Here is a 27,754-nt window from a genome sequence, read left to right as displayed (position 1 = left end):
AAGCGACGGCTACGATACCCCAAGCAGACGGCAACACTGTACCAAGCAGACGTCCACGTTATACCAAGCGTCGTGCCACATCAATCGTGACATTTACCCGCCGGACTGTCGAGGGATGCATCCCCGCGGCACGCTTGGGTGCTGGGCGCCGATCAGGCCGTCTCCGGGCTTGGGTAGTTTATAAGGGCACGCCGGAATGAGTGTGCCCCTTACGCTCTCCGCTTGTCTGCCTGCCCCTCGCTCCATCCGCTTCTCCGTCTCTTACGCCGTCCGCGGCTGACTCCCCGTGAATTCTGTGAACCTCCGCTGTCCCTCGTTCTGCCGCTCGTTTTGTTTGTATAACACAACACGCCATGTCCGCCGGAGGACCCCCACTACCACTGCCGCAGAAGCACTTGCAGGCAGCCAGACACCGAACGGTGCGTGACTTCCATATACTCCACTGCAGGATCACTAATTATCAATGTAGTTGAACCCACCATCCACGCCTCTCCTTCGCCCGCGAGATTCAGAATCGCATGCATCCGATAAAGTGCGTGCTTACCCAACACCACCGGCCAATCGCATGCTCACGCCCTCCTAGTTCGCCTTCCCCTACGACCCCCTCGACTGGGGCTCCACACTAGACCTCGGCAGTCAGGAGCCCGACGACTGGCTGCACAACCCCGACCCCCGCCGAGACCGCCAGGTCGACAACGACATCAACATATTCACTAGCCGTGGACTCACCAACCTGGGCTGCCTCGTGGTTCTTGTCATTGCCATGGTCGGGCTGTTGTGCGTCTGCTTGCCCTTCTTTTCCCCTTGTCTTTCCTTTGGCATCGCATCCCGAACTCACGGGCCACAAACAGCGCGGGGTATCCCATGGCCTCTGCTTTGACCAAGACGAATCAATCGAATAACGGCGGTTTTAACTTGGGTGGTGTGTACTGTGGAAATTGCTTAGGTCACAGCAGACACTGACTTCTTCCCATCACAGGAATCAACGGTACCGGCCAAGTACCCGAGATCCCAGGCAATTACGGCCTGATAGACAAGGACACGCCCGCCGACGCCATGACCTGGACGCCCATCACTGGCCAAGGGGAGTGGCAGCTCGTCTTCAGCGACGAGTTTGAGACGGAGGATCGCACTTTCTACCCCGGAGACGATCCTTATTGGGAGGCTGTGGACTTGCATTACTGGGGTGTGAGTGGCCACAACGTGGCTCTTTTCTACTTAAGCTGATGTCGTTCGTGCAGACAAACAACATGGAGTGGTACGACCCCTCCGCCATTACCACCAAGAACGGCGCGCTTGAGATCACACTCTCCGACCATCCAACGAAGGGCATGGATTATACGGTACGCGTCTGATCTCAGTAGATTTTGACAGCCTCACCGATCATTTGTGCTCGACAGGGCGGCATGATGTCGACCTGGAACAAGTTCTGCTTTACCGGAGGCGCCTTCCTCGCCTCCGTCACCCTCCCAGGCTCGCCCAGCGTCGCAGGCCTATGGCCCGCCGTCTGGGCCATGGGCAACCTCGGACGCGCGGGATACGGTGCTTCCCTCGACGGGATGTGGCCGGTCCGCATCTCCCTCTTCTACCCAATCTTTGCATAGCTAACGTGGGATCACGCAGTACACCTACGACTCCTGCGACGTCGGTACCCTGCCCAATCAAACCACGCCAGACGGTCTTCCAATAGCCGCAACTATCAATGGCGACGAGGCTGCGGACGGCGTTCTGTCCTACCTTCCGGGCCAGAAGCTCTCGCGCTGCACTTGCCCTGGGGAGGAGCACCCTGGCCCCATGCATGCTGACGGGACGTACGTAGGCCGCGCGGCGCCGGAGATCGATGTTCTTGAGGCTCAGGTGCGATAGATCTTTTGAAGGCACATTGGTCTGAATGCTAATCGCTGGGCAGGTCGCGCAAGGCCCAAATGGACGAATGGTGCACGACGTATCGCAGTCATTGCAGCTCGCGCCGTTTAATGAGGCCTATACATGGTTTAACACCTCAGAGACGCTTATCATCCCGAATGCGACGATGTCGTCGCTGAATGGCTACAAGGGTGGGGTTAGCCTGGTCATCATCCTATTCGTGTCTTTTAATCCTCGCAGGCGGTCGATATCAGCAAGCCGCGTCCGTGATCTCGCACACCAATGCGAACTGCTACGAGTTCGACGGTACTGCGTGCTTCAGCCTCTACGGGTGAGCAGATAACAGCAGTCATGCGTATTGAAAATCGCTCAACAATCTCAACCAGCTTCGAATACAAACCCGGCTTCGACGACGCGTATGTGACATGGCTCAACGACGGGCAGCACGCCTGGACAATTACCTCAGGTGGGCTTGCGCCTGATCCTGCTGTGGAGATCGGAGCGCGGCCCGTTCCTCAGGAGCCCATGTACATGATTTTGAACTTGGGTGAGTTTTGTGTCGTTCAACGCGTCTGTCGTGTTAATTGACGGAAACTAGGTCTCTCTGAGAACTTCGGCTTCGTGGACGTCCAGAACCTCATCTTCCCCACGAAGATGCGCGTGGATTGGGTCCGAGTATATCAACCACCAGACGCTATCAACATAGGGTGCGACCCAGCAGACTTCCCAACTGCTGCGTACATCGAGCGCTTCCCCGAAGCTTGTAAGCCTCCCGCTTCCGCCGCGCTACTCGTAGCACAAGCTAACATGTGTAACCTCGCAGACAGCAACCCGAACTTGACGTGAGTAGACTGGGTCTGATCCTGTAGCCGCACTAACAATTGTGTAGAACATGGATAGACGACTACAAGCAAGTCTTCCCGAAGAACAAACTGGTGGATCAATGCTGAGGGGAGTGCTCATGCTAGATAGGGAGCACTCTGGGTTCCCGGGGGTCTCAGGGTATATGCATAGTGTATTTTATATCTAATCAGTGATTGTCTATCCGAAGGACACTTTTGGTGGTTGTACTTTCTGTCATTGGTCGCTGACGTCAAAGTTCAACCAATCACGGGAATGTCACATGATCCGCTTGGTGATAAACGTGATCGGATTGAACCTTGGTCTCACCCAGATCTGAAGTCTCGGACCGCCGCAATTTTAGCCTTTCGTTCTACTTTGCTCAAACTAGCTTCTGGATCAGGCATATCTATCTTGCGACTATCTTTTCTCTGCTGGATTCTGAGAAGGACTCGCCCAGCGTAACTTGCGAATCGCGACCCATGGACGAACTCCAGCTGTGCCATGACTGCAGCCGGACGCCAGCCGCCGCCGATCTCTGCCCAACCAGGCGGAGCCCTATTGCGTTGCGATGCTGCAACTTCTTTTGTCGCGCCTCATCGCAAGATGATTGAGTCTACCCACCCAAGTCTCAACCTCGCCGCCTGTCTTGATTCGTCCCCACAGCCTTACCAACTGCAGTAGGCTTACTCGGGCGACGGGGTCGATATAGGGTCTTCTCAGACTCGACGGATCGCTGAGACGCCACTCGTACTGACACCCGGGGAGCCCCCGACGACGCGCATATATAAGCAGGTATCTCCACGGTTGACGCCATCTTTCTGCTCATCCATCTTGCACACCATCATACGCCGTACGCAAACCAGGAGCTTGCACGCAAACAATAAACGCGTCTCTCTCAGCCAACTACCAATACAGTGAGAACCCCGCGCGTACGCGTTCTACACAGCGCTGACATACTGCCAGAAATGCGGTCAACCAGTGTTCTCGCAGTCCTCACTGCCATCGCACTTCCCGCCCTCAGCGCACCTGCAGTTGCGTCCCCACGAGACGTGAAAGCCATCATCTCCGGCGGCATCAGCTTTAGCGAGGACAGTGCCTCGACGCCCACTGCAACGGACACGTCCAGCGACGTCGCGGAGGACACCGCGACCCCCACTGGCTTTGGCATCATCGCCAGCAGCGTCATCCCCACCGCGTCCTACGACGAACGCATTTTCAGCTCCCTCCTGGACGTGCTCTCCAGCTTGTCCCCCACTGTCACCGACACCAGCGACGCGTCCGACCCGAGCAGCACCACTGCCGCCTCCGACTGCTCGTCGGGCGTGACCGTCGAGGTCGGCTCAGACGACGACTCAGACGACACCGAGTCCTCGGACTCGGACACGCCGGACGAGCCCGGCCCTGGCGACGCCGCCGACCTCCCCAGCATGGAGGGCGAGCCGCACAACTTCATCAATCGCCGCACGGCGCTCGTATCCGCATCAGGCTCCTGCGACGAGCCGTCTACGACGAGCTCCGCGACGTCCACGAGCGTCGCACCCACGTCGACATCCGAGTCCTTGAGCAACTGCCTGGCCAAGTGCTCGCGCAAGCGCGCCATGGACGAGACGCATGACTGCGTTGACAACTGCTACTCCGTCGTATAGAACCTGGTCGCACATCTGCCGCACCCATTCAGAGGGGTTTACTGGGAGGATCAGATTTGGGTTAGGCCGATAGACTTATAATCTGGCTTGCAAAATAGATATCGAGGCATTGTTCTTGTTCTTTGCTGCTCTCTTCGTGCAATGTTGCGCCTGCGGCACCATACTTCAAACACGGGTTTCATAACCCTGAAGATCTGAGTTAGGTCTTGTTATTCCGCCCTGTACACGTGATCCCACGTTCTCGGAGATATCCGTTTTGCATCACTCTGTGACAGCGCGTAACGCATACGCCTTTCCTCGCGCCGTCCCCTCTCGTTCTCCACTCACCATACCACGCCACATCACGCCGCATCACTTTCCGCCTTCCCGCGTCCCGCCGCGCTCGGTGGCTCTATTTCTCTATATCCTGGATATAGCTATACTACGCTCACAGTAAAAGCCCTCCGCCACCATTGACATCGGGTGGCCGCTCCAAGTGGCTTCTGTACCCCTCAGATCGTGCTGGCGGTTGCCGCACCCGCACATAGTATGATATAGATAGTTAATAGATTCATTATGTTTAACCATGACCTCGATCGCGTACAGTCGCATGCCTTCTCAGTGGCAACAGTGATAGCTAACGTCGGGTGGCAACACCCTGATTGTCTGATTGGAGTTTCCTTCAATGGTCCTATAGTCTGTTCGAGTGTACTTATGGCTAAATAAGCGACAATTGACTGTCTACACTGACTTTAGATATGCGAACCTTTGCCCTTAACGCGGTGGCAACTTTGCCGCTGCAGGACTTGACGGCGTGACGGCGTGAGGCCTACCGGCTTCTCGGCAACGGGTTTGTTTGGAGCACATGGAGTCACGTGTACAGGGCGGAATAACGGCTTGTATCAGAGTTCACAACAAGGTCACCTCGTCGACGTAGTAACACAAAGCCATATACATAAGTAACCAAAGCACGACAGCAGACCATAGCAAAAGCCCATCCAACAAACCTTTCAATCGATTCTGAAGCGCTTCTCGATCGTGTCATTGACCAGCTTGTACCCGTTCGTTGCAAACAACTTCGAGTGCAAGAAAGGCGAGATGTCGTAGATGTCATGCTCCTTCGCCTGTCGAAGTGTCAGTACTAGGTCCACAGGTACGCTGTATAGCCGACATACCTTGTCTTCAAGCTCGGCGACCTTGACAGTGACAAGCTCGGGTGGCTGGCGGCGCTGCAGCTGATAGAAGCGCGCCTTCTCCTTGACAATACCACCAAGCAAGAACGCCAGCAACTCTTCGTGGTCCTTCGACTGCGTCAAGTACTTCCTGAAGCCCTACATCCACCGTTAGCATCACACTCCACTGCACACCCACATCCACCAATCAATCAAACCAGAAAACCTTCACTCACCCTCTGCAACGTCTTCTTAATGCTCATCTTCTGCGCATTAACAAAGCTATTGACCGCCACCTCGATCGCGATGTCGATGTCGTCCGCGCGCACGTACTCCCGAAGCGCCATCTTCGCGCTCGCCTCCGCCATCCGGATCATGCTCTCCAGATGACGCACGGTGATCGGGAAGGAGCCCGTGGCGAGCGACTCGCGGCGGAGGTCGGCGAAGAGGCGCGCAAGCTTCTCCTGGTCGACGTCGTACAGCTTGGGTCGGACCTTCTCGCGGGCGTACATGATGTACTTGCGTAAGATGTCTTGGGGGATGAGCTGCGAGGAGGTCAATGATGAAGGCTGAAAGGGTGAGCATAAGTACTCACGTCTGCATCCAAGGTCGTCGCCACGTCCATCTCATCCGTCGCTTGCTCGAACGCCGGGTGACTACGAAGATGACTCCCGACCACGAACCGCGCCAGCAGCTCGTCCATGACCGGGTCCACCGTATCCTTCACCACGCACAACACATCGAAACGCGACAGAATCGGCTCCGTCAGCTCGACATTCTGCTGGAAGGGCACCGTCGGATTATACCGCCCGCGAATCGGGTTGGCCGCCGCGACAATAGCACAACGCGCCTGCAACGTCGTCACGATGCCCGCCTTCGAAATCGAGATACTCTGCTGCTCCATCGCCTCGTGGATGGACGTCCGGTCCGCGTCGTTCATCTTGTCGAACTCGTCGATGAGGCAGGTGCCCTTGTCGGCGAGGACGAGCGCGCCGCCTTCGAGCGTCCACTCGCGCGTGATGGGGTCCTTGCGGACGCTGGCGGTGAGACCGACGGCGGAGGCCCCCTGACCAGTGGCGAAGACACTACGATGGGCGGTCTTCTCGACATACTTTAGGAACTGCGATTTGGCGGTACCGGGGTCGCCGAGAAGGAGCACGTTGATATCGCCACGAATACGATGCTTGTGGTTCGGGTCCTTGGGTACCCCACCAAATAATGACAAGGCAATGGCGGTCTTGATGTCCTCATGGCCATAGATGGACGGTGCGATGGACTTGATGATGCGTTTCCGGATGCGTTCGTCCTTGGCAAGGTTGCGCATCTCGCGTTCGTCTTCCTCCGTTAACCGGAACGCCGAGAAAAGGTCTTCCTTCTTATTGACATGGTTCGCCTCAATGACCGTCGAGAAAACCGGGAAGCCGTTCTTGGAGTTCAACGATGCGTCGAAGTTGTTGCGGTAAATCCCAGTAATTTCCTACAGCTCGCGTTAGCGATGATCCCAATTTCTGCTGTAGGGAAAGCGTACCACTTCCTCTCCTGGCTTCGCACTGTCGATAAGATCCCAAAGCAGGATGACCTCGCGGTGCCGGGGAAGACGACCAGCAGGGACTGATCCCGGGGATTCCTGCAGCGTCATCTTCTGGTAATTCCTGTACACCGTCTGCGCAGCGTCAGCATGCATATACCCCACATAAAGCAAAGAGCGTACCTGTTCGGAGTTCACAGTGAACGGTCCCTTCGACTCGCAGTTGGGGCAGTAGCTGATCTTGAGCTCGCGCGACGCGTCCTGATGGAATGGACCCAGCACACCGCCACACTGACGACAATCGAACTTGACGTATTTGAGCTGAGGGAATACGCCACTCCGTCTTGTCACGACACCAGAAACGCGGACCAGGTTGTTCAAATGGGCGCGGCGGAGATCGCGCAGCGTCGAGCTCAGAGGTAGATCGGCCACACGGACGTGCACCTCGGAGTGTATGCGCCGGTACATGGGGTAGTAGACGAGGATGGCCTCCAAGGCGACCTGGTCAAAGAGTTCGAGCATGGAGCTTGGGCAGTTGGTGAGGAAATAGGCGAGGATGGGCTTCGACTCGGCGAGATGAAGGTACGAGATTTCCAGTGACTCGGCGTTTGCTACAATCGTGTTAGTGGAATGAGTAAGTTAGCATTTCGCTCGGGCACGCACTTTCACCAAGGTTGCGGATACGCATGCCGTACACAGATGAGCCGTTGTCGTCCACGTAGGTCATAAGGAACTGACGGAAGTGGCGCATGATAGACCGGGCAACGCGCTCGTTCGCGATCCACTCCACGATGGACTTAGCCTTGATATCGCTCAGCTGTTCGAGGGGTATTTCCTGTGATAGACGCGTTAGATGGTACCAGTGTCATGCGATGCTATACGTACATCTTCAATCCCATCCGCGTCGTCAATGTCCCTGCGCTCGTCGTATTGTCGTCGTGTTCGACGCTTCATCTGTGACACGCCCATATCGTCGTCGTCCACATCGCCTTCGTCGGCAAGATCGTCTTCGTCTATGAAGTCATGCATGCGCCCTCGGCGAGCTGCGCGTCCCCCTTTCCTTCCGGCGCGCTCCAACGCATCGCGCTGGGCCATCTTCCTTTCTGCGGCGCGCCTCGCGGCAGGAGTGAGCTCGTCCTGTTCCTCGTCGTCGATGTCTGCAATATCGTAGTTGTCCAAGGTGTCATTGCGCGAGTAGTCCCTGTGGATTGACGCGTCAGATCAGTGCCTGGGACGAGGTGAAGGCCACGCACGCTTCGAGATTGTCCGCAAACAAGTCCTCGCCATCATCGTCTTCCTCCACAACATCAGCATCGATGTCGGGGACTGCATCATCGTCTCTTTCGCTCAAGCTTGCTTCAGAGTCTGTTGTAAACCGAGGGGGAGAGGAGGGGGGCAAGGACGATCCCGAATCGCGTCGTTCGCGTGGTTGGGCGGGGGTGTTGTTGAAGCCATCGGGAGATTCAGACCTTTGGCGCTTCGCTCCTCTCGGCGTGGCCTGTGGTAGTCTTTCTCAGTCCAGTCGCCACAGAAGGGGCAGCATATCACTCACCATTGCGCTCGATTCGATGAGAAAAGCGCGTCCGCGTCGCGTTCAATTAGCCAAGGCGACAAACGCGCTTTGAAACTCCGCACAATTTTGTGGCGTACCGTCACATGAAACGCACGTGTACGTGGTTCAATTTCGCTCTACGCCTTTGCTGCGATCTGCTAGGTTCTTCTCCACTAATTCTGCTCAAGCCACCCTGTATATGTCTATGCAAGATATTCATGTATATTGTAAGTAAATTAGTGAGGCAGATGTGGTAGGATGACCGCAATCTAGAGCCGTAGCTCGAAAGCAATTTACAAGGATAGCGACTGACAGTAGTGCAATATACAGTGAAGGTCCATCAACAAGGCAATACAAAGGAGGAGGTTTAGCGGCCCCTACTGCGGCGGAGAGTACTCGGGCGGTAAATGGACAAGCTCCACGCCTTCAAGGAGAACCTCGGTCATGCCTCCGGTGAGATGCTGGGAAATATGGCAATGGATGACGCTTGCAGCAGGGATCTCGCTGCGGTCTGCAAACCGCTGTAAGTATGTTGAGAAACAGACTAATGCTGGCAACGTACATCTGATCACGAGCCAGGCTCCAGTTTCGTCAGAAACGGGCGTGTTGAAACTGTCTAGATTGATGGTTCAGCACGAGCCAGGACGAGCATACACGCCGGCGGGACTGACCACGGACGGCTGGGTTGACAAGATTGAAGGAGTCCGGGAGCGCGGAGATTGCTTCTGCGACGTTACCAAACTTCCAGTCGCCTTGACCTTGACCAAAGACCCAGTACCGGTTGAAGTGCTTGTGCATGGGATGAGGAGGACTAGTATGCCGGCGTCAGTATCACCATTTAAAACAAGGGTCCGAGATAGCTCACTGATGAGGCGGGACCTTAATGAGAATGTCCACAATCGTATCATTCGGCAGAATTGTCATGCTCATTGCGTCCATGACCAGACTCCCCGCAAAAGAGCCCGTGCCATATTCAATGGCCTCCTTCACCTCCGCATACACCTCCGGCCAGATCAGCGGGTCGTGGTCCTCATACAGCGTACCCGGCAGCCCGGTATGGTTCGCCGCCCACCGCGTCACGTTGTGCCGCGACATGTCGAGGGTGACGAGCGTGGTGTTGCCCTCCATGATTGGCGGCTTCGCAGGGAAGGGTGGGCCATCGACGAAGGGGTCGAATTCGGGCGCGGACATGGTGTTGTTCAAGTTGTTGTCGGCGGCGACGGGCTTGCTGTCGTAGGCCATGGAGGGCTTGGACTGCGGCAAAGCCGGGTAGCCCTGGGCGGGCGGGGCGAAGGTGTTCTGCTTGATGGAGCCCTTGTACTGGAGGACGCCGTAGCCGGTGAGCATCTGCGGAACGACATTCGCGGCAGCGCGGATGGTGTACGACGAGCCAGCATCCTTGTCGAGCTTGACCATGACCTGGAAGCGGGTGCCAGCGGGAATCTGCGACTATCTGAGCGGTTGCACTGCGTAAAGCCACCGTGTCACATACGCTGATCGTATCGAACGACTTCGTCGTGTCAACATACTGGCCGTCCACGGCTAGTAAGTCAAGTTAGACGCAACTCTTGAGCCAGCGGACGCACAAACCATAGACATAGAGCGGATGTTCATCTATGGAGAACTTCAATTCCCAAAGCCCTCCAACGTTGACGATGGCAAACGAGGCCCAACCATTCTCTTGCGGGTCGACCTCGAGCGTGTACAGCGGGCGGTCGGCACCTTCAAGTATACCTCAAACACATTCCTTGATCCACTCCGAGAAGCGAACGTACCTGTAGCATTGCACGTCTTCCACATGTCTTCGGGTATGTCCTCGGTCGTTCCATTGAAGGGATTGGCGATTTCGTTGCTGAGCGGTAGACAACTAGGTTTGACGTCAGACTCAACTTATCGACGTCTTCAACAAACGCGTACCCCTGAGCCGTAACATTCCCAAAGCCACGCGTCGAAGCCAAAGACTGAAGCTCGCTCATGGGCGGGCAGACCATCGATCCACGACCGTTGATCAGAATGGAGTCGGCGCAGCTGTCCGGAGTAGTAAGCATCACAGTCAGGTTAAGACTTCTTTCACATACAGAGGCTCGATGCGCGCCTCCTCCCAGAGCGCATTCACCTCCTCCGTCGGGCGGTGGCGCCAGTCGTTGATGGTGACGATATTCATGTTGGCCTCGGCCCAGACCATGGCGGCAGCATCGGTAGCGTCACCGCCTGCGACGGCGGCCAGCTTCGAGAAGGGGCGCACGGTGTCGTTAGCAGGGCTGCGTGATGGTGTCGGCATTGGTCAAAATCGATGCAAGCAACCTGCGAGGGCTCACCGAATGAAGATCGGGAAGTAGAGTCCATCGTCCTGCTGCTGTTCTACATGCATCATTGTCAGTGCGCTATCGTTCAAGGTAAGGACTAGGACTTACTCCTATGTGCATGCGCCCAATAAAGCCCAGTCTGGTGCGCATTCCAGCGGTACGTGAAGTTACCGCCAGGTTGGATGGCCTTCTGCGAGACGCCTGGGACCTGCGAACCAAGCGATCAGCACTATGCACATCGAGGGGCGGCATCCATAGCCAAGGGGCGCCATCGACACCCAAGGAGGTCCATCCACAGCCAAAGAACTCCCTCCGCTCCCAGCCAAACCACAACCCCACTTACCCCATCCGACCACGGCGACCCCCGCTGGTCAATCCCATGGAAGTGCACAGTCGTCGCCTCCGAGATGTTTGCCGTCACGACGATCTAAGAGGCGAACGTAAATCAGCCCCCGCCACCAAACTAAATACAGTAAAGTGCAAACTCCGCACCTCGACATTGTCGCCCTGGTACAAGATGAGCGGTTTCGGGGGGAATTCGCCGTTGATGAGGTAGACCATTCTGCGCGCCATGTCAGTCAAATAGGCTTCCCTAGATAGTGGCCTTCTCCAGGTAATAGCCCGGTCGCAGGGTAATAGTCATCACCAGGTCGTAGCGCTAGCCGTCCCCGAGTAAGGATTTGGGGCACCCACCTTTCCTTGCCGCCGTCGGGGTTTGCGACGCCCTCTGAGACGACGATGTCGATATGTTTAGGCTGTCCAGCATTCGCTGTGCCGTTATCCGCCTGAGGGCTTCCTGTGGAGGCACCGACACTGGCAGAGACGTCGATGTCCGCGTCGAGCAGGGACCGCGACAAATGGCGCGCGTGCTCTACATGACCGTTCCTCGACCACACAGAATGGCGCGCAAGGGCGAAGGGTGCAAGAGAAAGGAGTGGGATGAGAAGCTTCATGTTCAACGAAAGGAATGCCATCTACACGACGGGGTGTGAACGCGAACAGGAAGCAAGGGGAGTGGTAGTGGCGAAAAGACGGACGGGAGTTGGACTCGATCCACTGCGGAGGGGTCAGACCACTATGAAGGGAGAGGGAGGTATGCGGAGGAAGAGAGGAATGGAAAATGAAGATGCGCGAAAATGCCTCGAGGTTTTATAGCTCCACCGAGTTCGGAAGCGAGCGCTGGCCGCGGAGCTGTGTGTATATTCGATGCAGGCCTCGATGGCCAGCCCTGGCAGGGTAGACGACGATGAAGCCAGTCTGCCATGACGTGGATCGGTTAAAAGGCGGTCGTTGACGCCGCCGAGGCTGCCAGTAGACGGAGGTGCTTACGCCCATTGTCCGTGGGCCAGAGCGCGGGGAATCGTTCCGACATCTTTCGTTATGTGCTGGGTATTACTCCTTGGAATACCTCTTCGACACGTAGTGATTGTAGGCCAAGCACCAGCACAGAGTTGGATTGGTTGCACTACCGCCGATCTGCATGGCTTTACGGCGACGATATTGTTGAGATGGTGCGAGGAGACAAGTTCGAAGTCCGTCGAGATGCCAATGAAGTGATCTCTCGTTAGTGATGACACGTGGTCGAATTCTTTAGGCGCCCATAATTGACTGAGGCGGACAGGCTTTTGGTGAGCTCTTGTGTTCTGCTAGTTCATCAACGAGGTGGTACTGCACAACGCTGAGGGGGGACAAGACTTGTATAGCCCTGATATTAACAGGATAGTAATTACTGAATAGATAGGGCCTGTTGGCTGTCTAGAAGTCCACATCCTCAGAGTGAATGTTGTGGAACTTGCGCTCAGGCTCTGACGGTGCTTCCTCCTCGTCATCGCGAATTTCTGTAGAAGAGTAAGCACCAGCCCTATACACAAGAAAGCGCATGCTTACCATCCGCGTAGACGTCTGGGTGCTCCCGGAAGCAGTCCTGCATTGTCCTGAACGCGTCGACACAGTTGATGCCCTTAGGCTCGGCTTCGGAAAACACGAAGCAGGAGAAGGCAGCCCTGAACTGCTCGCCACAAGGCCCGTGTGCCATACCACCGAGACAAGGGCAGTCCCAGTTGATTTCACCGGTGTTGGGGTCGTAAGCACCGCCGGCTGCGGAAGCTTCCTCAGCCTTGGCCTCAACGGTCGCCTCCGCATCTGACGGCGTCTGTGGGGGCTCGGAGTCGGTGGAAGCCTCTGAAGACTGGGAAGTTGGTGCCGGCTCATCGGAAGCAGGTGCCGGGGAGGAGACAGGGGAAGTCAGAGTCTCCTTCAGCCCAGCCCTGGACGTGCCGAGCACCCTCTCCGCGGCAGCGACGGGGTCTTCGGCTTCGGCTATGGCAGACATGAGTGAGGGCCATTGATGAGGCGTACGACACACACCACTATCCAGTGCTATCCTATCAGCATGTAACCTCCATGCCAGGTAGGACGCGGTCACGGCGGCGCCTACACCGTACGCGACGCGACTGCGGACCCAGGGCGCAGCGGCGGGAGAGGCGGAGGTGTGGAGGGAGCGGCGGAGTGGGAGACGCGTCAGACGGGCGAACATTCTTTTTGGTGGTCGTGAGCAAGGGACGGACAACCTCGGACGCCCTCCCCTGCCGCAAGTCGGGCGCTTCGTCAGCCAACAATTTCAGGCCCGGTCCGATCACCCCGGTCCGTGAATCCGGACAAGGAAGTTCGAAATGAAGCTCTTTTTCCTCCCATAGAGAGGCAAAAGAATACTCAAGAAGGTCAAAGAGCAAGTGGGAAGGCAGGAGATCCATTGGAATTTACCTTAGTGCTGTAAGCAGTATGACAAACATCAAGTCAACTCACTTAACAAGTCGGTATCGATTAGGGGTCAAATCACCTCGTTGTGGCGAATACGTTACAGTAAAACCGAGGAGCCGCAGGTTCGAATCCTGCTACCGACATTGCTTTTTTCGTATCTGCTTCAAGTCTCTGGAGCTCAAAAAGGCCCCCAGTATCAGGAAGATACGGCAGAATTTTCCCCATTTTTTTTCTGAATTTTTGAGCCTTTTCGATGCAAGGTCAGCTTTCGTTGACGCGATATGCTGAACAACCTCAGTCGACCATCGATCATCCTTCTAACAGTGTGCAGTGGGTCATTCGGACAAGGCCTAAGCTCCCCGTACCGCAATAACAGCCGAAGTCAGATGCATACACCAGAAGCAAACCAATAAATTATTGTTCCTAATCGTACACTTGGTTGAATAAGATAGCGTCCCTAGTGTGTCGCACGTCTCGTCTGAATAGCCCTGGCACTTTCAGCCGCCATGAGATCGTTCAGGCATCTGAGGAGTACGCAATATCAGTCCACCGAGACAGGCTTCGCAGACAATGTACAACACACCTTGCCACAACCCCCGCGGCTTCCTCGACCTCCTGCTTGTCCGCACTCACAACTCGCAGAACCAGCCTCTGAAAGCGGTCCGGATGCCACCGCAACTGGGCCCTCCGTATCCGCTCCTTCCGTGGTACGTCCTTCGAATGCGCGTCCGAGAGCAAGAACGCCGAGACCTTCTCCGGCGTCACGTCCGTAGCTCGCGCCGGCGGGCGCTCAGTCGGCCACGGTACGCTCGCGAACCCAATCACCTCCCCACTATTCTTCAGATTCGCGATCCGCTCCCATCCTGCTTCGTACGCGCGCCATGCCGCCTCTGCGCGTACGGTGCTGCGCGCGCGCTCGCGTCCGAGACGCTCCTGCGCATACCTCCGCGCCCGCTCCTCGCTCGCCTGTGCACGTTCAGCCTCGCGACGCCCCCGAATACGCGCCTCGACGCGGTGCATCTGTTCCTTTAGCACGCGTTCCCGCTCCCGGGCCCGCGCATCCGCCCGCGCAGCATCCTGCTCGCGCATCCACCGCTCCGCGTCGAGCTCGTACGTCCGCGCCAGCTCATCCCACAGAGGGTCGTCCGTGCCCTCTGGTGGGTGCAAATGAGGGTACTCGTCGTCGAGAGGATGTACCGGCTTCCCAAACAGCTTCTCATGATGCCGCGTCCGCCATTCGTTCTCTTCGGCGGCGACGGCTTGTTGTTCCCGTACCCAGTCCTCCGTGGTGTGGACCTTGGGCTTGGGCTCGGGCGGCCAGCGTCGCGTACGAGAATCGGAGCGGCGCGAGCGAGACTCAGAGCGAGGCGCGTTGTAGTGGGGATCGGAGGAGGCGCGAGTATGTGAGGGAGTAGTTGGACGCGAAGACGTGCGCAGGGGATGGGACGCTTTCTCCGCAGGCGCTTGGCGCTTCAGAGGCTCGGGCCCAGACACGCCAGGTACCCAGGCGAAGGTCTGCCCTAGCAAACTTGGCTTGCGTACCCGTGCATGAGCATCCGCCCTCTGCGCTGGCCGAATATGCTCAATGTGAGCGTACGCGGTATTATACGGCACCTCATCGTTTCGCACATTCTCCTTGCGTCCCCGCACCCGCGAGCTGTCCCGACTCCCGCCCGGATCGGCGCGCTGCCTGCTGCTGCTCCGCGAGCCACGCGCGTCGTACGCAAGGCGGACATAGCCATCAGGGCTGGCGCGCGCGTAAGCGTCCGGCGTCGCGCGGACGTACGCGTCGCCCGCTGGGTGCGCGTACACGTCCGGAGTCGCTCGCGCGGGTCGTTCCGGGGCTGCGCGCACATAGTACGCGTCGGGCAACGACGCTGAGCGTTGATGATGACCGCGCAAGTATGCGTACCCATGCCCCGCCAGAGTCGGCTTCTCCGTGGTCGTGCGCGTCCGCGACGATGACCGCGGTCGCGCCTCGTAGTAGTAGGCCATCTTGGCGATCGAGGATCAGAGGTTCAGGATGTCGAACGAGGTGCAGAGTCAAGAAAAGGAGGCGCAGTCGGTTCAGAACCGCATGCGATAGAGAATTATGACATGCGCGAGGCAAGTTGCCCTCGATAGTCGGCAAAGGAAAAGCTAGGCTGTAATTCACTGATGCACAGATGGTCAGCGGCTAACGAGCATGTTCTGCCCACCTCTCCGCCATCCAGCTGACGATATACGCACCCCCACACCGCACCAGCGTGCCCGGCGACCCCCACCTGACACACCGACTTGGGCCCGGAACCAGTCGCGCATCGACGCTACCCGCGCGCTTATCACTGATTATGCGCCATATCAGCCTGTCTGAGTCGCGCGAACACGCCGCCACCTCATGTTCGCGCCCTCAAGACCCTGGAAAGCACGAACATGAACACGGGCAGCCTGCCCATATCAGCAACCATCTAATCTGGGAGACGTACGCGACCACGCACCTATTCCAGGAATCGAAAGACCCTGCGATTCTAGCGGAGCTGGAGGGCGGGCCCAGTAGCGCCGGCAAACTGGGCGCATAGGGAGATGATGAGGTACTATATCTCACCGGGTCTTTCGAAAATCCCACCGAAATTTCGAAACTCCCGGTAGCACCCTTCCAGATACCGTATTTTGACGCGGAAAAAAGTCAGTAGGGACCTCTGAGCTTGATACTACCTGTCTATACTTTTGGTTCGCGCGCTGGTTTGCGGTAATATCAGTGAAAGTGGCTGGCTATGAGGGGAGCATGGTCCGATCGATTTTGATGGCCATCAAACACGTGCGTCATCCGCTTCGCCTGCGTCCTGATCCTTGCCTCCCTTCAGAGCCCATAAAAGTACCACCACCCGATAGGGGACGCTGAGAGCTTCCTACTCATCTTTTTCCGGAGGAAAAGCACCCCGTTTTGAGGGAGTTAGCCGGGAGTTTCGAAGATTTGGCGGGATTTTCGAAAGACCCGGTGAGATATAGTATAGCTACAATGAAATTCTACAAGGGCATGGACATGGACAAACATACATCAACCAATACCTACCCACGACACCAACACCCATATCGTATGCATAAGTGTACACATATATGCGTGAGCGCATACATAAGATTAAGTCTGGGGCTGGTGCGGGGACACAGGTCCGCAAGGTTCGCTCGCAGCCGCCAGACCACAGGCATACAGGCACGTCGCAAGCATACGCGAGTGAATAAGTATGAAGGATAAATAGGGAGGGGCACGGCCGAGTGCGTGAAGTGGCACGTCCATCGACGAACAATGAGGTGTGAGTGCGTGTCTCCGCCGCGTCGACAATGGGAGTGCGGAGCGGTGTGGATGAGGTGTTGGTCAGGATGGAGTGTCGGTAGGTATCCCTTGTCGCTGAAAGTTAGAAGAGGAGGAACCAGAGCAGGTGCGTCCCGCGGCAACCGCGCGCGTGCGTCCTCCCACTCCCGGATCACGAAGCCCGCCCCGCGGGGCTAGCAAGTCATGCAGAGTAGAATCCGGAGTCGCTGCTGTACGTCTCGCCCTTCGCCGCCTCGAGCCGCACAGAGTCTGCCGCTGCATAGTCAGCCACCTGCCCCCATTCCATTCGGCATCAGAGCTTCGGACGATAGCGCGGGGTATGAAAGGGGAGTAAAGGAGAGAACGTGTGGGCAAGAGAGACACGTGTGTGTGAAGGAGAGAACAACGGAAGCGGAGAAAATTCACTTACTGAAGTAGATGTGACCCTGGGCCTCCTTTGCGGTGAGCCGTTCCATATGGTCGTACCGCAGGAGGTTGTCGAGTAGATCGATAGCTTCTGCAGTTGCGTATGGCTGGTTATCGGCGTTGATATACTTTATCCATGGTTGTCTCGGGTAGCTGAGAAACAGGGTCAGCACCATATAGCAGGGTAGTGTGACAATGGGCGAGGAGAGTTTCGAAGACGCGAAGTGAAGCTTACTTGGCCAACAGGGACTCGTGTTCCGTCTCATAGTGGATACCGTACTTCTGCAAGTATGCATCGAACTTCTCCGTTCCCAAACAGCGCAGGATCTTGAGCAGCTGCTCGTCGTTGTCGGATCCTCGGAAAAAGTGCTCTTTGCGGAAGATCTGGGGTAAGGTCAGTCACGTCAGAAGCTGTGCAAACTCCCCCACGCACCATCGAGGCGAACATGCAGCCGACGCTCCATAAGTCCAGGCTGTAATCGTACTGGCGGTAACCGACTAAAAGCTCAGGAGCCTTGTAGTATCGAGACCCGACGCGTATATGGTAGTCGGTATTCGGGTGATAGAACTCGGCGAGACCCCAGTCAATCAAGCGGAGCTGTGGAGGGTCAGTATGAGTGTACAGCTGCTTCTATGCATGCTTGCCTTTCGCTCGTGGTAATCAACCATGACATTGCCGGGCTTGACGTCGCGATGCATGATACTGCCAAGAGAATGAGGGAAAATGCGGGAAGAATGGGCTGGGCGCCTACCCATGGGAGTGCACAAAGTCCAGTGCCTTTGAAGGGAGTCAGCTATAAGTCTTGGCGAGGGTATAGCCTACGCACCTTAAGCAGCTGGAAGGTATAATGCTTGATGTCCGCCTCCGTTAAGCTGGGGTATAGGATCTTCCATTCGACGTTGTTGACGTATTCCATGACCAGACTGTGGTACTTCCCGGATGCTGAGCACCCATGTAAGGCGGGGGATAGGGGGACGCGGGATGACACGTACGATCGCGAACGACATCCAGGAGGGCAACGACATTCGGGCCGCCGGTTAGATTGCGCAGCACCTTGATTTCGCGCTTGATTTTCTTCGCGGCAACGGGCTTGAGGACCTTGACGACGCATTGCTCGTTGTTGACCATATCGATGCCGGTGAAGACCTGGTTGTCTATTGGCGCCAAAACAGGAGGGATAACTAGGCGCGCACCTCGGAGTACTTCCCTCCGCCGAGTCTGCGAACGATCTCATAGCGATCCGGCTCACTCCATTCGATCGTGAAGTTCTCTACTCGTATATATTGAGTGACTGGTCGAGGGAGGGAAGCTGGTTACGCACCGTAATCGTACCAGTCCTTGCCGAGAACCTTGTTGACGTCGGCGTAAACCCTGCTCATCGGTGCGGGCGGCGTGCGCTCGTAGTGGGCGCGGGAGGCAATGAGGGATGGCGGGGGGAGAATAGAAGGAAATTATGGCAGCCAGCGGCGCATCGAGCGTAGACGACAACGACCAGAATGATCACACAAGGCACCAAACAGCCCGCAAACTTCTCGAATTCCGGCCCTCGCTCGGCTTGATCCGTAACTTTGTCCCGGAGCACCCACACGCACCCACAAGTATATACGTCTACTCGACCTTCATCACAGAGTTGATTCGTGCCTCCTGGATCTGCTGGCGCATGCTTGCCAGCACGGGGTATCCCAACACGAAATTTGACGCGATGTACGCAGCCTGCAGGATCATCAGCGAGCCTACAACCGACCACCATTCGGACACTCACGCCAACCAAGAACGGCGTCTGGTGTTTGCGACACAGCGTGAACGCATATATCGACTCCAAAGCGTGTATCCCCGCGCATATCCCCAATGCCAGCCGCAGCAATCCCTGTCCCAAGAAGCCCTGCAACCATTGCCCGGGCAGCGCCAGCGGAGACGTGCTACCTGGCGGCATGAATGCACCAGAAATGGTGGGGATGAGAGCGACGAGGGTGCCGATAGCGAAGTTCGTCAAGGGGACGTAGAACTTGGTCAGACGGGGTGTCTTGATCTGCAAATGGGGCGCATCGTTAGGACGGCTCCCCCTCGTCAAGTTATGCACGCACCATGCCCAGGTTCTCCTGCGCAATAGACTTCATCTCCAGCAGCCGCGGCTTCACATCATGGTACCCCGCCAGTGGTGGGTCGATCGGCACGCGCACCGAGCGCAACTCCCCCGACTTCATCTTGCATAGCAGGGTCATGCTCTATTGGGCCTTGTCAGCGCTCCTGCGTCCTGGGGGGAGCGTATGCGGCGCACCTGTGTATTTATGTCGCTCATCTCCGCCTTCTCAATGGGCTCCTGCACCTTGCCAAACCACTTCGCGTACGCCACGAGCGTGTCCGGGTGGTTTGACATGTACATCTTCAGAAAGCCCGACTGGGCTGCGACCGGGTCTGCCATTGCTCGTCCAAGAGGTGCAACTTTAGATGGTGGTTGGACGAAGAGAAGATCTTGATTTGTGAATTGTGAGAGCCTACGCGTACCAGCGTTGCCGGCAGCCGAGATCAGCCCACGGTGGCGGGCACCGGCATTTCGGGCCGCCCCTCTAACGGAACCAAAATACACAGCTGGACGTCGTTTGCCTATTTTCCTGCGAATGCGATTTGTTACAGTATTGCCTGATGCTTCGTGATCTTCTTTCGTGAAGCCAAAAATCGGCGAAAGCCCTGTTCGCAAACATTTTGCAAGACATCCCGCCCCACTCGAAGCTGATGAACGAACGTCAGCGCACCTTGAGCCCGTCGACCCAACATCTGAGCGGTCGCGAGCGCGGTCCATGCACAAACAGCGCCAACGAGCGCCACCGGAAAGTGCCGGCAACGTCAAGCTGCGCGTCGAAAATCTCCAAGTCAGCACTCTGTTGTGCATTGACCACCACCCTCCGCTTGGGTGTGGGCAGGATCCTCGGCAGCGTCTCAGCACTGAGGCGACCGTTCTGCCAACCTTCGGCATGTCCATCAACGACACAACGCGCGCGCGAGGCGAGCTGTCCAGGGAGGGCGCGATGAGCGCGTCGTCGGCGGGCAGTTGCATGGGTTGACTTGGACGCTGTGAGTCTTCCGCTCTCTCTTCGACAACCACCGATCACTCATAACGAATGCAGGGTTTGCAAAGCCTTTCTAGCGTTGCCAGCAGCGATTTCGGCGTGAACGGGTGAGCCCATCGCTTGCTCACGGCACTTGACCAGTCCTGACGACCTCCCCACAGCCTGACACGCGTCATCGCGAAGGCGAAGGCGCAGTCATGAACGGCCTCCACCACGGCGAGACGCGGTGACTGCACCCACTCTTTCTTCAATATGGTACGCATAGATAAGCAGTAGAGTAGCGTCTAGTGTACTAGATGGTCCAATAAATATGCATGAAATTGCCCATACAACATACACGACGGAAATAGCCCCAAGAGAAGCCAACGAGCGCGCTGGAGCTGGGAAATGCTGCGACGGACCGCGCTCTGGACTGTGGAGCGTTGCCCAACTTTTCGCGAATCTCTCGGTCGCAAAAATTCCTACGACCGTATTCTGTGCTAATTTCGGGCGAACGTCGTAGGACATTCTGAAAGTGCGATTCGTGCTTCATTCCTGCGAACGCCGTCCGGCCGTGTAGGGACGACCTTCCTTGTACGCAGCTTCCATCTTCACATCATTGAATAATCCCACATAGCAGGCTCGTCCTGAATTATGGCGGCAACTCCTACGCAACAGAGTACTGGATCGCGGAATGGACCTCACTCCCGCTGCTTCACGATGATCAAGGGCTATGCCATAGAATGTGCTCCATATGCGCAGCAATCCAACTTTCTGTTAGCGGGACCCTCTACAGCAGCGGTAGATTCTGCTCGGACTCTGCAATCAGCGTCATTCTACCTCAAACTTAGCTTCAGTGTGCAGCCCAGGCGCAGATAGATGCTCGACGACTCGGACTCTGACAGTGGTTCTCGACTCTTTCTCCTGACATTACCATGCCCCTTGACTATACAGTACATGTACAAACTCGATGCGTCCGTACAAACGTCGTTCCAGTCTGATTCTTTCCTGACGTGAGCTCGGTCGGGTTCAAAGTGATGATTTTCCATATTAATTGCTTATAACTGCCTTAGGCGCGTACTCACCAGCGCACTGGGCGGGCTTCAGCTTCATCGAGTATGCGAGCGTATCAATTCATTATGCGAACCAGGTAAGTAAGGAATCCGCTACATTCCGAGCCGCTACTGGTAGGATGTGTCCATTGAGACTGAGACGGAAAGAGAGACAGCAAATTCAGACTAGGTAAACGATGCGCGCATATAAAGTTACAAAGCAAGAATCTCTATACATACATAGCGATCGATTCGGTTCCGATGGTAGGAAGCTAGATAGGTGATGGGTAGGTAAATGGTAGGTAGTAGTAGGGCAGTGCGTAAGCGAGGGGCAGTTAGATCATGGACAGTCAGAAACTCAGATGAGAGAAATTGGTGCAGATGAACTACAGGGCAATGTCAGCGGTTAGGTCGATGAGTAGAGCGGATGCTACTCACAACAGATGAGAGTGCATGTTCTTTCACAACGGCACGGGCTTCGACTCCAGCGCGCCTACTTGCAGGTACGAAAGCACGAGGGTGACCGAGCTGTTCTGCAAGCACAGCGTCTCCAGCTCGCGCCCGGACCACAACCGCCCTTCCCGCCCGGAGCTCTCGTCGCTCTCCTCCGCGCCCAGCTCCAGCTCGTTACGCCCCGCGCCATGGCGATGGTACACCTTGCTCCGCGACTTGCTTCTCGCGTGCGTCGCCGGGGTAGAGGCGGTCTGTGGCGCCTTGCCCGAACCAATGAGCGTCTCCTGCAGGACCGCGAGGGCGACATTCTCCGCCGCGCGATGGAAGGCGCCACGAGGAATAACCGCTTCCGAATCCCCAGCACACGTGCGGATCTGCCGCGGAAGGTACGTCGCCCATTGATGCCGCAAGAGGTGGTCGTCGACGCTGAACATGTACCGCCTCTTCGCGCCACCGCGATCACGGAACGCCACCTGGAAGGTGTTGCGCATGAAGGCACGCTCGACGCGCATGCCACAGCTGAGGGGAAGCCCGGTATACCGCAGCGCATTCGAGCCCCTGCGCTCCAGCACGAGTGTTGTCGGCCCAAGCGCGGTACCCGTCACACGGAACGACGCCTCAGGCGAGCGGGCGAAATATAATATCTCCGGGTCGAAGGTGAGCCCCTGGCCCGAAAGGTGAATTGAGAACTGGTTGTCCGGCTGCGGGATGCGGAAGATGATGGGCTCGGACTGGATCTTGTAGGTAAGGCGCATGGGCACTGGTCGCTTGATGGTGACCGGGATGTCGGGGAGTCCACCTGACGATGGATCGCGCGCCATGGCCAGGCGCTCACTGCAGATATCCCGGTATACATCGTCCAGAAGGTCGTCTGCAACGAGGTATCGAGGGTCGAACCTTCGGAAAGCTGAGATGAAGTCGCGGGACGATATCTGATTGAGCATGTAGCCAGTAGGCCCGGGCTCCGTCGCGACACCTCCATGCACAAGCTCGTTCAGCTGAACAATAGCGCGCACGAAACGAACAGCCAGATCCCGATCATATGCCACGATCCCGGCATTCGCCACGTACCACCGACTGGCAAAGGCATCCAGGAGGGTATCCAATGCAGATCGAGTCGGCGCGTGAATCGACATCAGGAAGGCGCGAAGAGCCTTGTCAATGCGCATGCCCGCAAAGCCGAAGGTATCGACGAACGTCTTGAGCACGACCTTCGACGTACGCTGCGCGAGGTATTCGCCCAGCCTCACCCTATCGAGCTCGAGAGTACGGAACAGCAACTGGCCTACAGCAACCGCGTCACCGGTCGTACCCGCCTTCGTCAACAGAGTCGAGATCGCCATGTCAGGGTCGCGCGCGAACTGATGCACGAATGTGCGCATCGCTGGACTCCTCGGAACAGCAGTCGCCGAGAGCCCCTTGGACTGCATGTCCGAGCGTTCGTCGTTGAACCTGAGATCGCGGAGGCGCACAACGCTCTTGACGATGAACTTCTTGTCAGGCGCTATCAGGGCCCACGTCGGCTCGAGCATGTTGTCCGAATCCTGGATGACCGGCTTGGCAATGACGAGGATGTCGGTGAACAAGAACAGGAACCTGTCCTTCACCGTATTCGAATCCACGACCTGCAGTACTGGCGAAGAGAGCAGAAGCTTGCGCGTGGGTTCCTCGAGGACACCGGCCCACATCGGGCCGCGCGAACCTCGACTCAAGCTCTCCTCGAGTTTCTCGAGAATGACGGGTCCTTGCGACTTCACGCTTGGCATGTAGGCGCTAGAAGAAGAGCCCGATGAGTTAGACGAGGACGTCGACGTTGACTGCGCTGGGTAGTCACTGAGAGACGATCCAGGCCCAAGCGACGAGGTCGGGTCGGGAGTCACTGTAGCAGGGTGTTCCGGAGGCGATGGACGCGGGGCTTCATACGATGTCGTGGACGACTCGTCCGTCTCCAGAACAGGTGCGACTTTCTTCGCGCGAGGTGTCTTCTCCGTATCCGTCTGATCCGAGTTCGACGCTGACCCATCCCTCACCTCCAGCGCCCGCGCCTGCTGAGGCGGCGTCTGCACAGGCAACACCGGCCCCCCTACATCCGACCACTCGCTGCCCGGACTGTCTTCCTTGGGAAGCTGCAGCAATTCCGACAACGAAGGCTTCTTCGAGTGCATGGGAGGTGCGATGATGGGAAGAGATATCGATGCCGTGGAGATAGAGTGGCCCATCTGGGGCGACGAGGCTTTCTTCTTCAGGTTCTTGCTGATCCATTGCCTGACGGCAGGCAGGTTGGTTGGCAGCTTGCTGGATCCTGACGGAGTGGGGGGAGACTGTGGATAATCATGCGACGAGGACGACGGCGCCGCTGACATAGGCGGAGCGGCCCCATTGTACTTCGCTAGAAGCCGCGTGTCCGAAGCCTGGTGCGACAGCTTGCGTTCTCTGCCGCTGCCCGTGAAGAAGCCCTGGAGGATTGGGGAGCGAGGACTGTGTTCGTCGTCCGTCTTGCCACCCATGCCAGAGAAATCCGGCGTCGAGGCTGACGCAGAGAAGCCCTCCTTCGCACGCCGCTGCTCCTCGAGCATCTTCATACCCGGAAATGGGAAGAGCTTTGCATCGTTGTAGTGCGAGAGGTCGCCGGAAGGCGGAGGCATAGGCGAGGCGTGACCAGGCAGGTGAGGCACGAGAGATTGGTACGACCCAGAGGCGGAGGGGGACTGCATCAGACCTACGGGGCCCGTGATGCTCGCTCCGCTTTCCCTGCTGACGCTGGAGTCGGTATGCTCGCGGCGCTCGCGATTGAGAACACTGTTCGACCTCGAGCGGCGGCCAGAGCTGGAGTTCGACCTCGATAGCGAGTTCTTGATCTTGTCCCAAGTGCTCGTCGAGCCGCCCTCACGTTTCGACAAGGATGAGTCGTTCGACAGGGTACGCTCTGTATCATGGAACCCGCTCTGCCTGCGCGATAGGACCTCGTCAAGAGGAGAAACCACCGAAGGACGCGTAGCTCCTGCAGACGGCGACATCGACGAGCCACTGCTGACACGAACATGGGAGAGAGCTCGGTTGGAGGCGGGGGAAGGCGGGTTGGGAAAGCTCGTGAGCAAGTCGTGCGAGGTTTCCGACCCCAGACCATGATCCGACGACGGTCGCGAAGACTCCTCCTGATCCCGGTTGGATGTCGAGGCGACTTCGGACTGGGCTTGGGCGTCGTCCTCATATCCATCCGCATCCGCGTCCTCTCCTTCGCTGGGCTCCTCCTCATCCTCGTCATGCACTTCGGGCACTGCAGAGATATGAGCATCCGGCCAATTACAGAAGCGACGCAGAACTCACCAGGGTCTGCTACCCAGCTGATCTCACGGTCTTCGTACGAAGGATACGAGTTGTTGTAGAGAACCTTTTCCTCCTCATCTTCATCGTGCTCGTCTTGTAGCAAAGCCCTTTCGCGCAATGGTGTAGCGAACGGACTGCTTGGAAACTCGTCGGGCTTCGCGAGGCTCCTCTGGCTGCTAAGAAACACAGGCACACCAATCGACCCTGGCGCGCCAGACTCCACAGATATCTGGGAAGGCGCGTCCGAAGAGAAAGGCACTCGGAAGCCAGGAGGCGGACGTGTGGGCATGGGCGGAAGCGTTTGTTCTTGGGCCTCGTAATCATCTTCGATGAGGATGGAGCCTCTCCTCTTCTTCGGCGTCGTAAAGCGATCCTGTTGTTGGGTAGTCGGCGGAGTTTCTGGCCGCTGCTGTTCGCGTGAGAGCGTGCGCATAAGGGGGCTCGTCATGAAGCTCGGCGTTGTCGATCGCGCACGGAGGTCCTGAAGCCTGTCGAGATCGGGCTGCAGAGGCGTAGGGGGCTGAACGGGCGTGTTTGGCGTCGTCGACATGAATTCAGAGTCTGATGTGGTCTGATGACCTGCAGCAGCCATCGCCGCTGCCTGCTGCTGCTGGGAGATACGCTGAGCCTGCCTGGATCGCCGTCTGCGTCGTTTAGCAGAAGGTGAGGGCGACGGTGATGGCGAGGGGGCAGATAGCTCTTCGGCTGCGCTTGGTTGCTCAGCCTCGTTATCCCCCCGTCTCGTACGCTGCCCGATCGCGGTGAGCATGAACTGCCTTGCTGCAACCCGCTCCCCTCCCGAGACGGTCTGGCTTCGACTAAGTTTTGGCATCGTCCCTGGAGGCGCTGGAGACGGCGTCGGGTCGTACGTCTCCGTCCCACCGGTAAGCTTCGCCATCGCCAGTCTACGCCCCGCACCGGCACTGTTCGACCTGAACAGCATGCCTCGCTGGAGCAGCTCAAGTGATGGCAGCATCGGAGTAGGTGACTGTGTCTGTGCCATTGGGAACAGTGAGGGATCGGGAGTGGGAGTACGAAGGAAGCGCGTCCGTGCGTCTAGCGTCTGAGGGATAGGGGAGATGAGCATGGGCATGCCGAGAGGCGGCAGCGGTTGTGGCGGAGGGGGAGGCATCTCTTCATCTTGTGACGAGTCCCCCGCGAGCATTTGCGATGGAGTCGGCGACTTGGCTTTCCTGAACTCCTTCGAGCCCCGTCCGCGGGAGCGTGACCGGTTCCGCTTCCTATTGCGCGAGCGAGGGCGATCGGACGGGGTAGCTGGTCCTTCCTCTGCCTCTCCTTCCACATCACCCATTCCTGACTCCTGCATTGTCTCTGTCACCGGGGTTTGCGTAGGCGTCGGTTCAGGTTCAGGTTCAGGTACCAGCGCCGGAGCTGGGGGCTCGTCGTACGTAGCCTGCGGGGCCAGTGGCTCCGGAGTGGTGCCGCTGATCTCTGGCGTGCCAGAGCCGCTGTCCGTGGACGCCTTCTCTCCCTCGCTCTGGGCCTCGGTGTGCATCGGTGGGCGGCGTCCGTCCTTCATGCGAGGTAATGAGGCGGCGCGCTTGAGCTTGGCAACCGCGGATGCGCGGCGCGCGCGCGACTCGGACGTTGGTGACCGCGTCGGGTCCTGCGACATAGTGTTCCCTGTGCTGCGTCAGGACGTGTGGGAGTCGTCTGGTGTGGGCGGCGCACCTTGTTGCCCGAAATCAAAGCCGTGTTCAGTGCCAGCCTCTGCGTGAGCGCCTGCAGCGCAGGGATACGTCTGGGGTCCGGTCAGAGTGTACAGAAATTCTCCTGAATTTTTGCTCGCCTTGCTTGCTGGACGTAGGAAGGAGGAACGGGATGCGGAGGCGCAGACCTTTGAAGGATTCGGACAAGATACAAAAAGCGTAGTCGCCCTCACGTGACACGTTACGTCGTTAATTAAGGTTTGCCAATTCGTCAAGTTCAACTTCGAGGCTGATCGTGCCCGTTTCGCCGCCTCGAGCAGGCCGTGCGTTCATCGACCTCCTCCGAAACATGATGAGCGTTGCTATGGACGTAGCCAGCCACGCTCCAGTACAGGCGCCAAACCTCGCAGCTTTACTTCCAACGCAGTCTGCTCTGCACGAGCTGGGATCCAGGTTGACATCTTCGTCCCCCAATCCTGGAACCCATTCACGGCACTAGCCCTGCCGTCGGAGATTGTGTCTGTCCCTGCCCCCATTCCCTCCCTATGTAACGGCTTGCCGCGCCTATTGGGTTCCCCAGCCGCATTGCGCACGCTTCCCTCCCTGTCTCTCCTCGTATCGTCATGCAGCCTAGCCGGATGGAGTCTGGGGAAGTGCGAAAGTTCTCATAGCTGCATCTGATCCTAGTCTGCCGTCACTCTAAGGAAGTATACCCCGGTGGTGCCGTGTAATGACTCGATGGCGCTGTGTCCTCCACTTCGACAATTATGGCCCTCCGCCGGTCCATCGCAATGTCGACTTCGCTCAATTACGGTGCCGGTTGATCGCCCCTTGAGA

The 27,754-nt window shown here is 57.4% G+C and overlaps 9 protein-coding genes and 1 non-coding gene across 10 annotated transcripts; 3 read left to right on the top strand and 7 right to left on the bottom strand.

The window, feature by feature from the left end:
- Positions 1–353: 353 nt before the first annotated feature.
- On the top strand, positions 354–2,816 carry SCHCODRAFT_02511075 (glycoside hydrolase family 16 protein; the record flags this gene model as incomplete). The annotated part of the gene is made up of 13 exons (XM_003029742.1): positions 354–419; positions 584–777; positions 852–922; positions 980–1,188; positions 1,242–1,343; positions 1,401–1,568; positions 1,624–1,857; positions 1,910–2,057; positions 2,107–2,197; positions 2,253–2,413; positions 2,465–2,629; positions 2,690–2,708; positions 2,756–2,816. The coding sequence occupies 13 exons, from the start codon at positions 354–356 to the stop codon at positions 2,814–2,816; spliced, it is 1,689 nt and encodes a 562-aa protein (XP_003029788.1).
- Positions 2,817–3,473: 657 nt separating this feature from the next.
- SCHCODRAFT_02368494 (uncharacterized protein) lies at positions 3,474–4,480 on the top strand. Its single transcript, XM_003029741.2, has 2 exons — positions 3,474–3,623; positions 3,673–4,480. Exon 2 carries the CDS (start codon positions 3,675–3,677, stop codon positions 4,353–4,355), a length of 681 nt encoding a protein of 226 aa, XP_003029787.1. The 5' UTR covers positions 3,474–3,623; positions 3,673–3,674; the 3' UTR covers positions 4,356–4,480.
- Positions 4,481–5,218: 738 nt separating this feature from the next.
- Positions 5,219–8,532, bottom strand: SCHCODRAFT_01157948 (MCM-domain-containing protein). Its single transcript, XM_050341123.1, has 9 exons — positions 8,288–8,532; positions 7,920–8,235; positions 7,698–7,869; positions 7,218–7,645; positions 7,035–7,169; positions 6,102–6,983; positions 5,743–6,051; positions 5,510–5,665; positions 5,219–5,458 (listed from the first exon to the last, which is right to left on the bottom strand). Exons 2-9 carry the CDS (start codon positions 8,127–8,129, stop codon positions 5,345–5,347), a joined length of 2,406 nt encoding a protein of 801 aa, XP_050198848.1. The 5' UTR covers positions 8,130–8,235; positions 8,288–8,532; the 3' UTR covers positions 5,219–5,344.
- A 231-nt stretch (positions 8,533–8,763) lies between these two features.
- SCHCODRAFT_02634619 (uncharacterized protein) lies at positions 8,764–12,204 on the bottom strand. The gene is made up of 14 exons (XM_003029336.3): positions 11,586–12,204; positions 11,385–11,454; positions 11,236–11,319; positions 11,001–11,100; positions 10,905–10,947; positions 10,665–10,847; positions 10,504–10,614; positions 10,362–10,453; positions 10,177–10,308; positions 10,079–10,128; positions 9,452–10,029; positions 9,258–9,397; positions 9,149–9,202; positions 8,764–9,097 (listed from the first exon to the last, which is right to left on the bottom strand). The coding sequence occupies exons 1-14, from the start codon at positions 11,843–11,845 to the stop codon at positions 8,964–8,966; spliced, it is 2,031 nt and encodes a 676-aa protein (XP_003029382.1). The 5' UTR covers positions 11,846–12,204; the 3' UTR covers positions 8,764–8,963.
- Positions 12,205–12,571: 367 nt separating this feature from the next.
- On the bottom strand, positions 12,572–13,428 carry SCHCODRAFT_02634616 (uncharacterized protein; the record flags this gene model as incomplete). Its single annotated transcript, XM_003029335.2, has 3 exons — positions 12,572–12,730; positions 12,780–13,211; positions 13,260–13,428. 3 exons carry the CDS (start codon positions 13,426–13,428, stop codon positions 12,648–12,650), a joined length of 684 nt encoding a protein of 227 aa, XP_003029381.2. The 3' UTR covers positions 12,572–12,647.
- Positions 13,429–13,704: 276 nt separating this feature from the next.
- On the top strand, positions 13,705–13,795 carry SCHCODRAFT_t183. The gene has a single exon. It is a non-coding gene; the product is annotated as a tRNA-His (tRNA).
- Positions 13,796–14,109: 314 nt separating this feature from the next.
- SCHCODRAFT_01173887 (uncharacterized protein) lies at positions 14,110–15,647 on the bottom strand (the record flags this gene model as incomplete). The annotated part of the gene is made up of 2 exons (XM_003029334.2): positions 14,110–14,176; positions 14,236–15,647. The coding sequence occupies 2 exons, from the start codon at positions 15,645–15,647 to the stop codon at positions 14,110–14,112; spliced, it is 1,479 nt and encodes a 492-aa protein (XP_003029380.1).
- A 1,387-nt stretch (positions 15,648–17,034) lies between these two features.
- Positions 17,035–18,861, bottom strand: SCHCODRAFT_02368367 (kinase-like protein). Its single transcript, XM_003029333.2, has 10 exons — positions 18,690–18,861; positions 18,562–18,638; positions 18,361–18,514; positions 18,195–18,310; positions 18,120–18,145; positions 18,013–18,070; positions 17,801–17,965; positions 17,603–17,751; positions 17,372–17,520; positions 17,035–17,211 (listed from the first exon to the last, which is right to left on the bottom strand). The coding sequence occupies exons 1-10, from the start codon at positions 18,745–18,747 to the stop codon at positions 17,144–17,146; spliced, it is 1,020 nt and encodes a 339-aa protein (XP_003029379.1). The 5' UTR covers positions 18,748–18,861; the 3' UTR covers positions 17,035–17,143.
- Positions 18,862–18,882: 21 nt separating this feature from the next.
- Positions 18,883–19,881, bottom strand: SCHCODRAFT_02634608 (uncharacterized protein). Its single transcript, XM_003029332.2, has 4 exons — positions 19,647–19,881; positions 19,453–19,593; positions 19,131–19,397; positions 18,883–19,081 (listed from the first exon to the last, which is right to left on the bottom strand). The coding sequence occupies exons 1-4, from the start codon at positions 19,788–19,790 to the stop codon at positions 18,977–18,979; spliced, it is 657 nt and encodes a 218-aa protein (XP_003029378.1). The 5' UTR covers positions 19,791–19,881; the 3' UTR covers positions 18,883–18,976.
- Positions 19,882–21,527: 1,646 nt separating this feature from the next.
- Positions 21,528–27,122, bottom strand: SCHCODRAFT_02634603 (uncharacterized protein). The gene is made up of 5 exons (XM_003029331.3): positions 27,058–27,122; positions 26,940–27,009; positions 25,248–26,891; positions 21,906–25,197; positions 21,528–21,853 (listed from the first exon to the last, which is right to left on the bottom strand). Exons 3-4 carry the CDS (start codon positions 26,881–26,883, stop codon positions 21,929–21,931), a joined length of 4,905 nt encoding a protein of 1,634 aa, XP_003029377.1. The 5' UTR covers positions 26,884–26,891; positions 26,940–27,009; positions 27,058–27,122; the 3' UTR covers positions 21,528–21,853; positions 21,906–21,928.
- Positions 27,123–27,754: the final 632 nt, after the last annotated feature.

Source organism: Schizophyllum commune (assembly GCF_000143185.2).
Source record: "Schizophyllum commune H4-8 unplaced genomic scaffold SCHCOscaffold_9, whole genome shotgun sequence".
In the NCBI taxonomy this organism is placed as follows: domain Eukaryota; kingdom Fungi; phylum Basidiomycota; class Agaricomycetes; order Agaricales; family Schizophyllaceae; genus Schizophyllum; species Schizophyllum commune.
The sequence above is the reverse complement of the archived record's forward strand: the minus strand, read 5'-3'. Positions and strand labels throughout refer to the sequence as shown.

Coding starts and splice junctions, on each gene's coding strand:
- SCHCODRAFT_02368494 (XM_003029741.2), top strand. CDS start 3,675: ATGCGGTCAACCAGTGTTCTCGCAGTCCTCACTGCCATCGCACTTCCC.
- SCHCODRAFT_01157948 (XM_050341123.1), bottom strand. CDS start 8,129: ATGGCCCAGCGCGATGCGTTGGAGCGCGCCGGAAGGAAAGGGGGACGC. Junction 7,870..7,919: donor ACGCGGATGGGATTGAAGAT/GTACGTATAGCA, acceptor CGTCTATCACAG/GAAATACCCCTCGAACAGCT. Junction 5,459..5,509: donor TCGCCGAGCTTGAAGACAAG/GTATGTCGGCTA, acceptor ACACTTCGACAG/GCGAAGGAGCATGACATCTA.
- SCHCODRAFT_02634619 (XM_003029336.3), bottom strand. CDS start 11,845: ATGAAGCTTCTCATCCCACTCCTTTCTCTTGCACCCTTCGCCCTTGCG. Junction 10,948..11,000: donor TTGGGCGCATGCACATAGGA/GTAAGTCCTAGT, acceptor TGATGCATGTAG/AACAGCAGCAGGACGATGGA. Junction 10,030..10,078: donor AGTCGTTCGATACGATCAGC/GTATGTGACACG, acceptor AGATAGTCGCAG/ATTCCCGCTGGCACCCGCTT.
- SCHCODRAFT_02368367 (XM_003029333.2), bottom strand. CDS start 18,747: ATGAGCAGGGTTTACGCCGACGTCAACAAGGTTCTCGGCAAGGACTGG. Junction 18,146..18,194: donor ATACCTTCCAGCTGCTTAAG/GTGCGTAGGCTA, acceptor CTCCCTTCAAAG/GCACTGGACTTTGTGCACTC. Junction 17,521..17,602: donor CACGAGTCCCTGTTGGCCAA/GTAAGCTTCACT, acceptor CCTGTTTCTCAG/CTACCCGAGACAACCATGGA.
- SCHCODRAFT_02634608 (XM_003029332.2), bottom strand. CDS start 19,790: ATGGCAGACCCGGTCGCAGCCCAGTCGGGCTTTCTGAAGATGTACATG. Junction 19,594..19,646: donor TGAGCGACATAAATACACAG/GTGCGCCGCATA, acceptor AAGGCCCAATAG/AGCATGACCCTGCTATGCAA. Junction 19,398..19,452: donor CGCAGGAGAACCTGGGCATG/GTGCGTGCATAA, acceptor CCCCATTTGCAG/ATCAAGACACCCCGTCTGAC.
- SCHCODRAFT_02634603 (XM_003029331.3), bottom strand. CDS start 26,883: ATGTCGCAGGACCCGACGCGGTCACCAACGTCCGAGTCGCGCGCGCGC. Junction 25,198..25,247: donor CAGCTGGGTAGCAGACCCTG/GTGAGTTCTGCG, acceptor ATATCTCTGCAG/TGCCCGAAGTGCATGACGAG.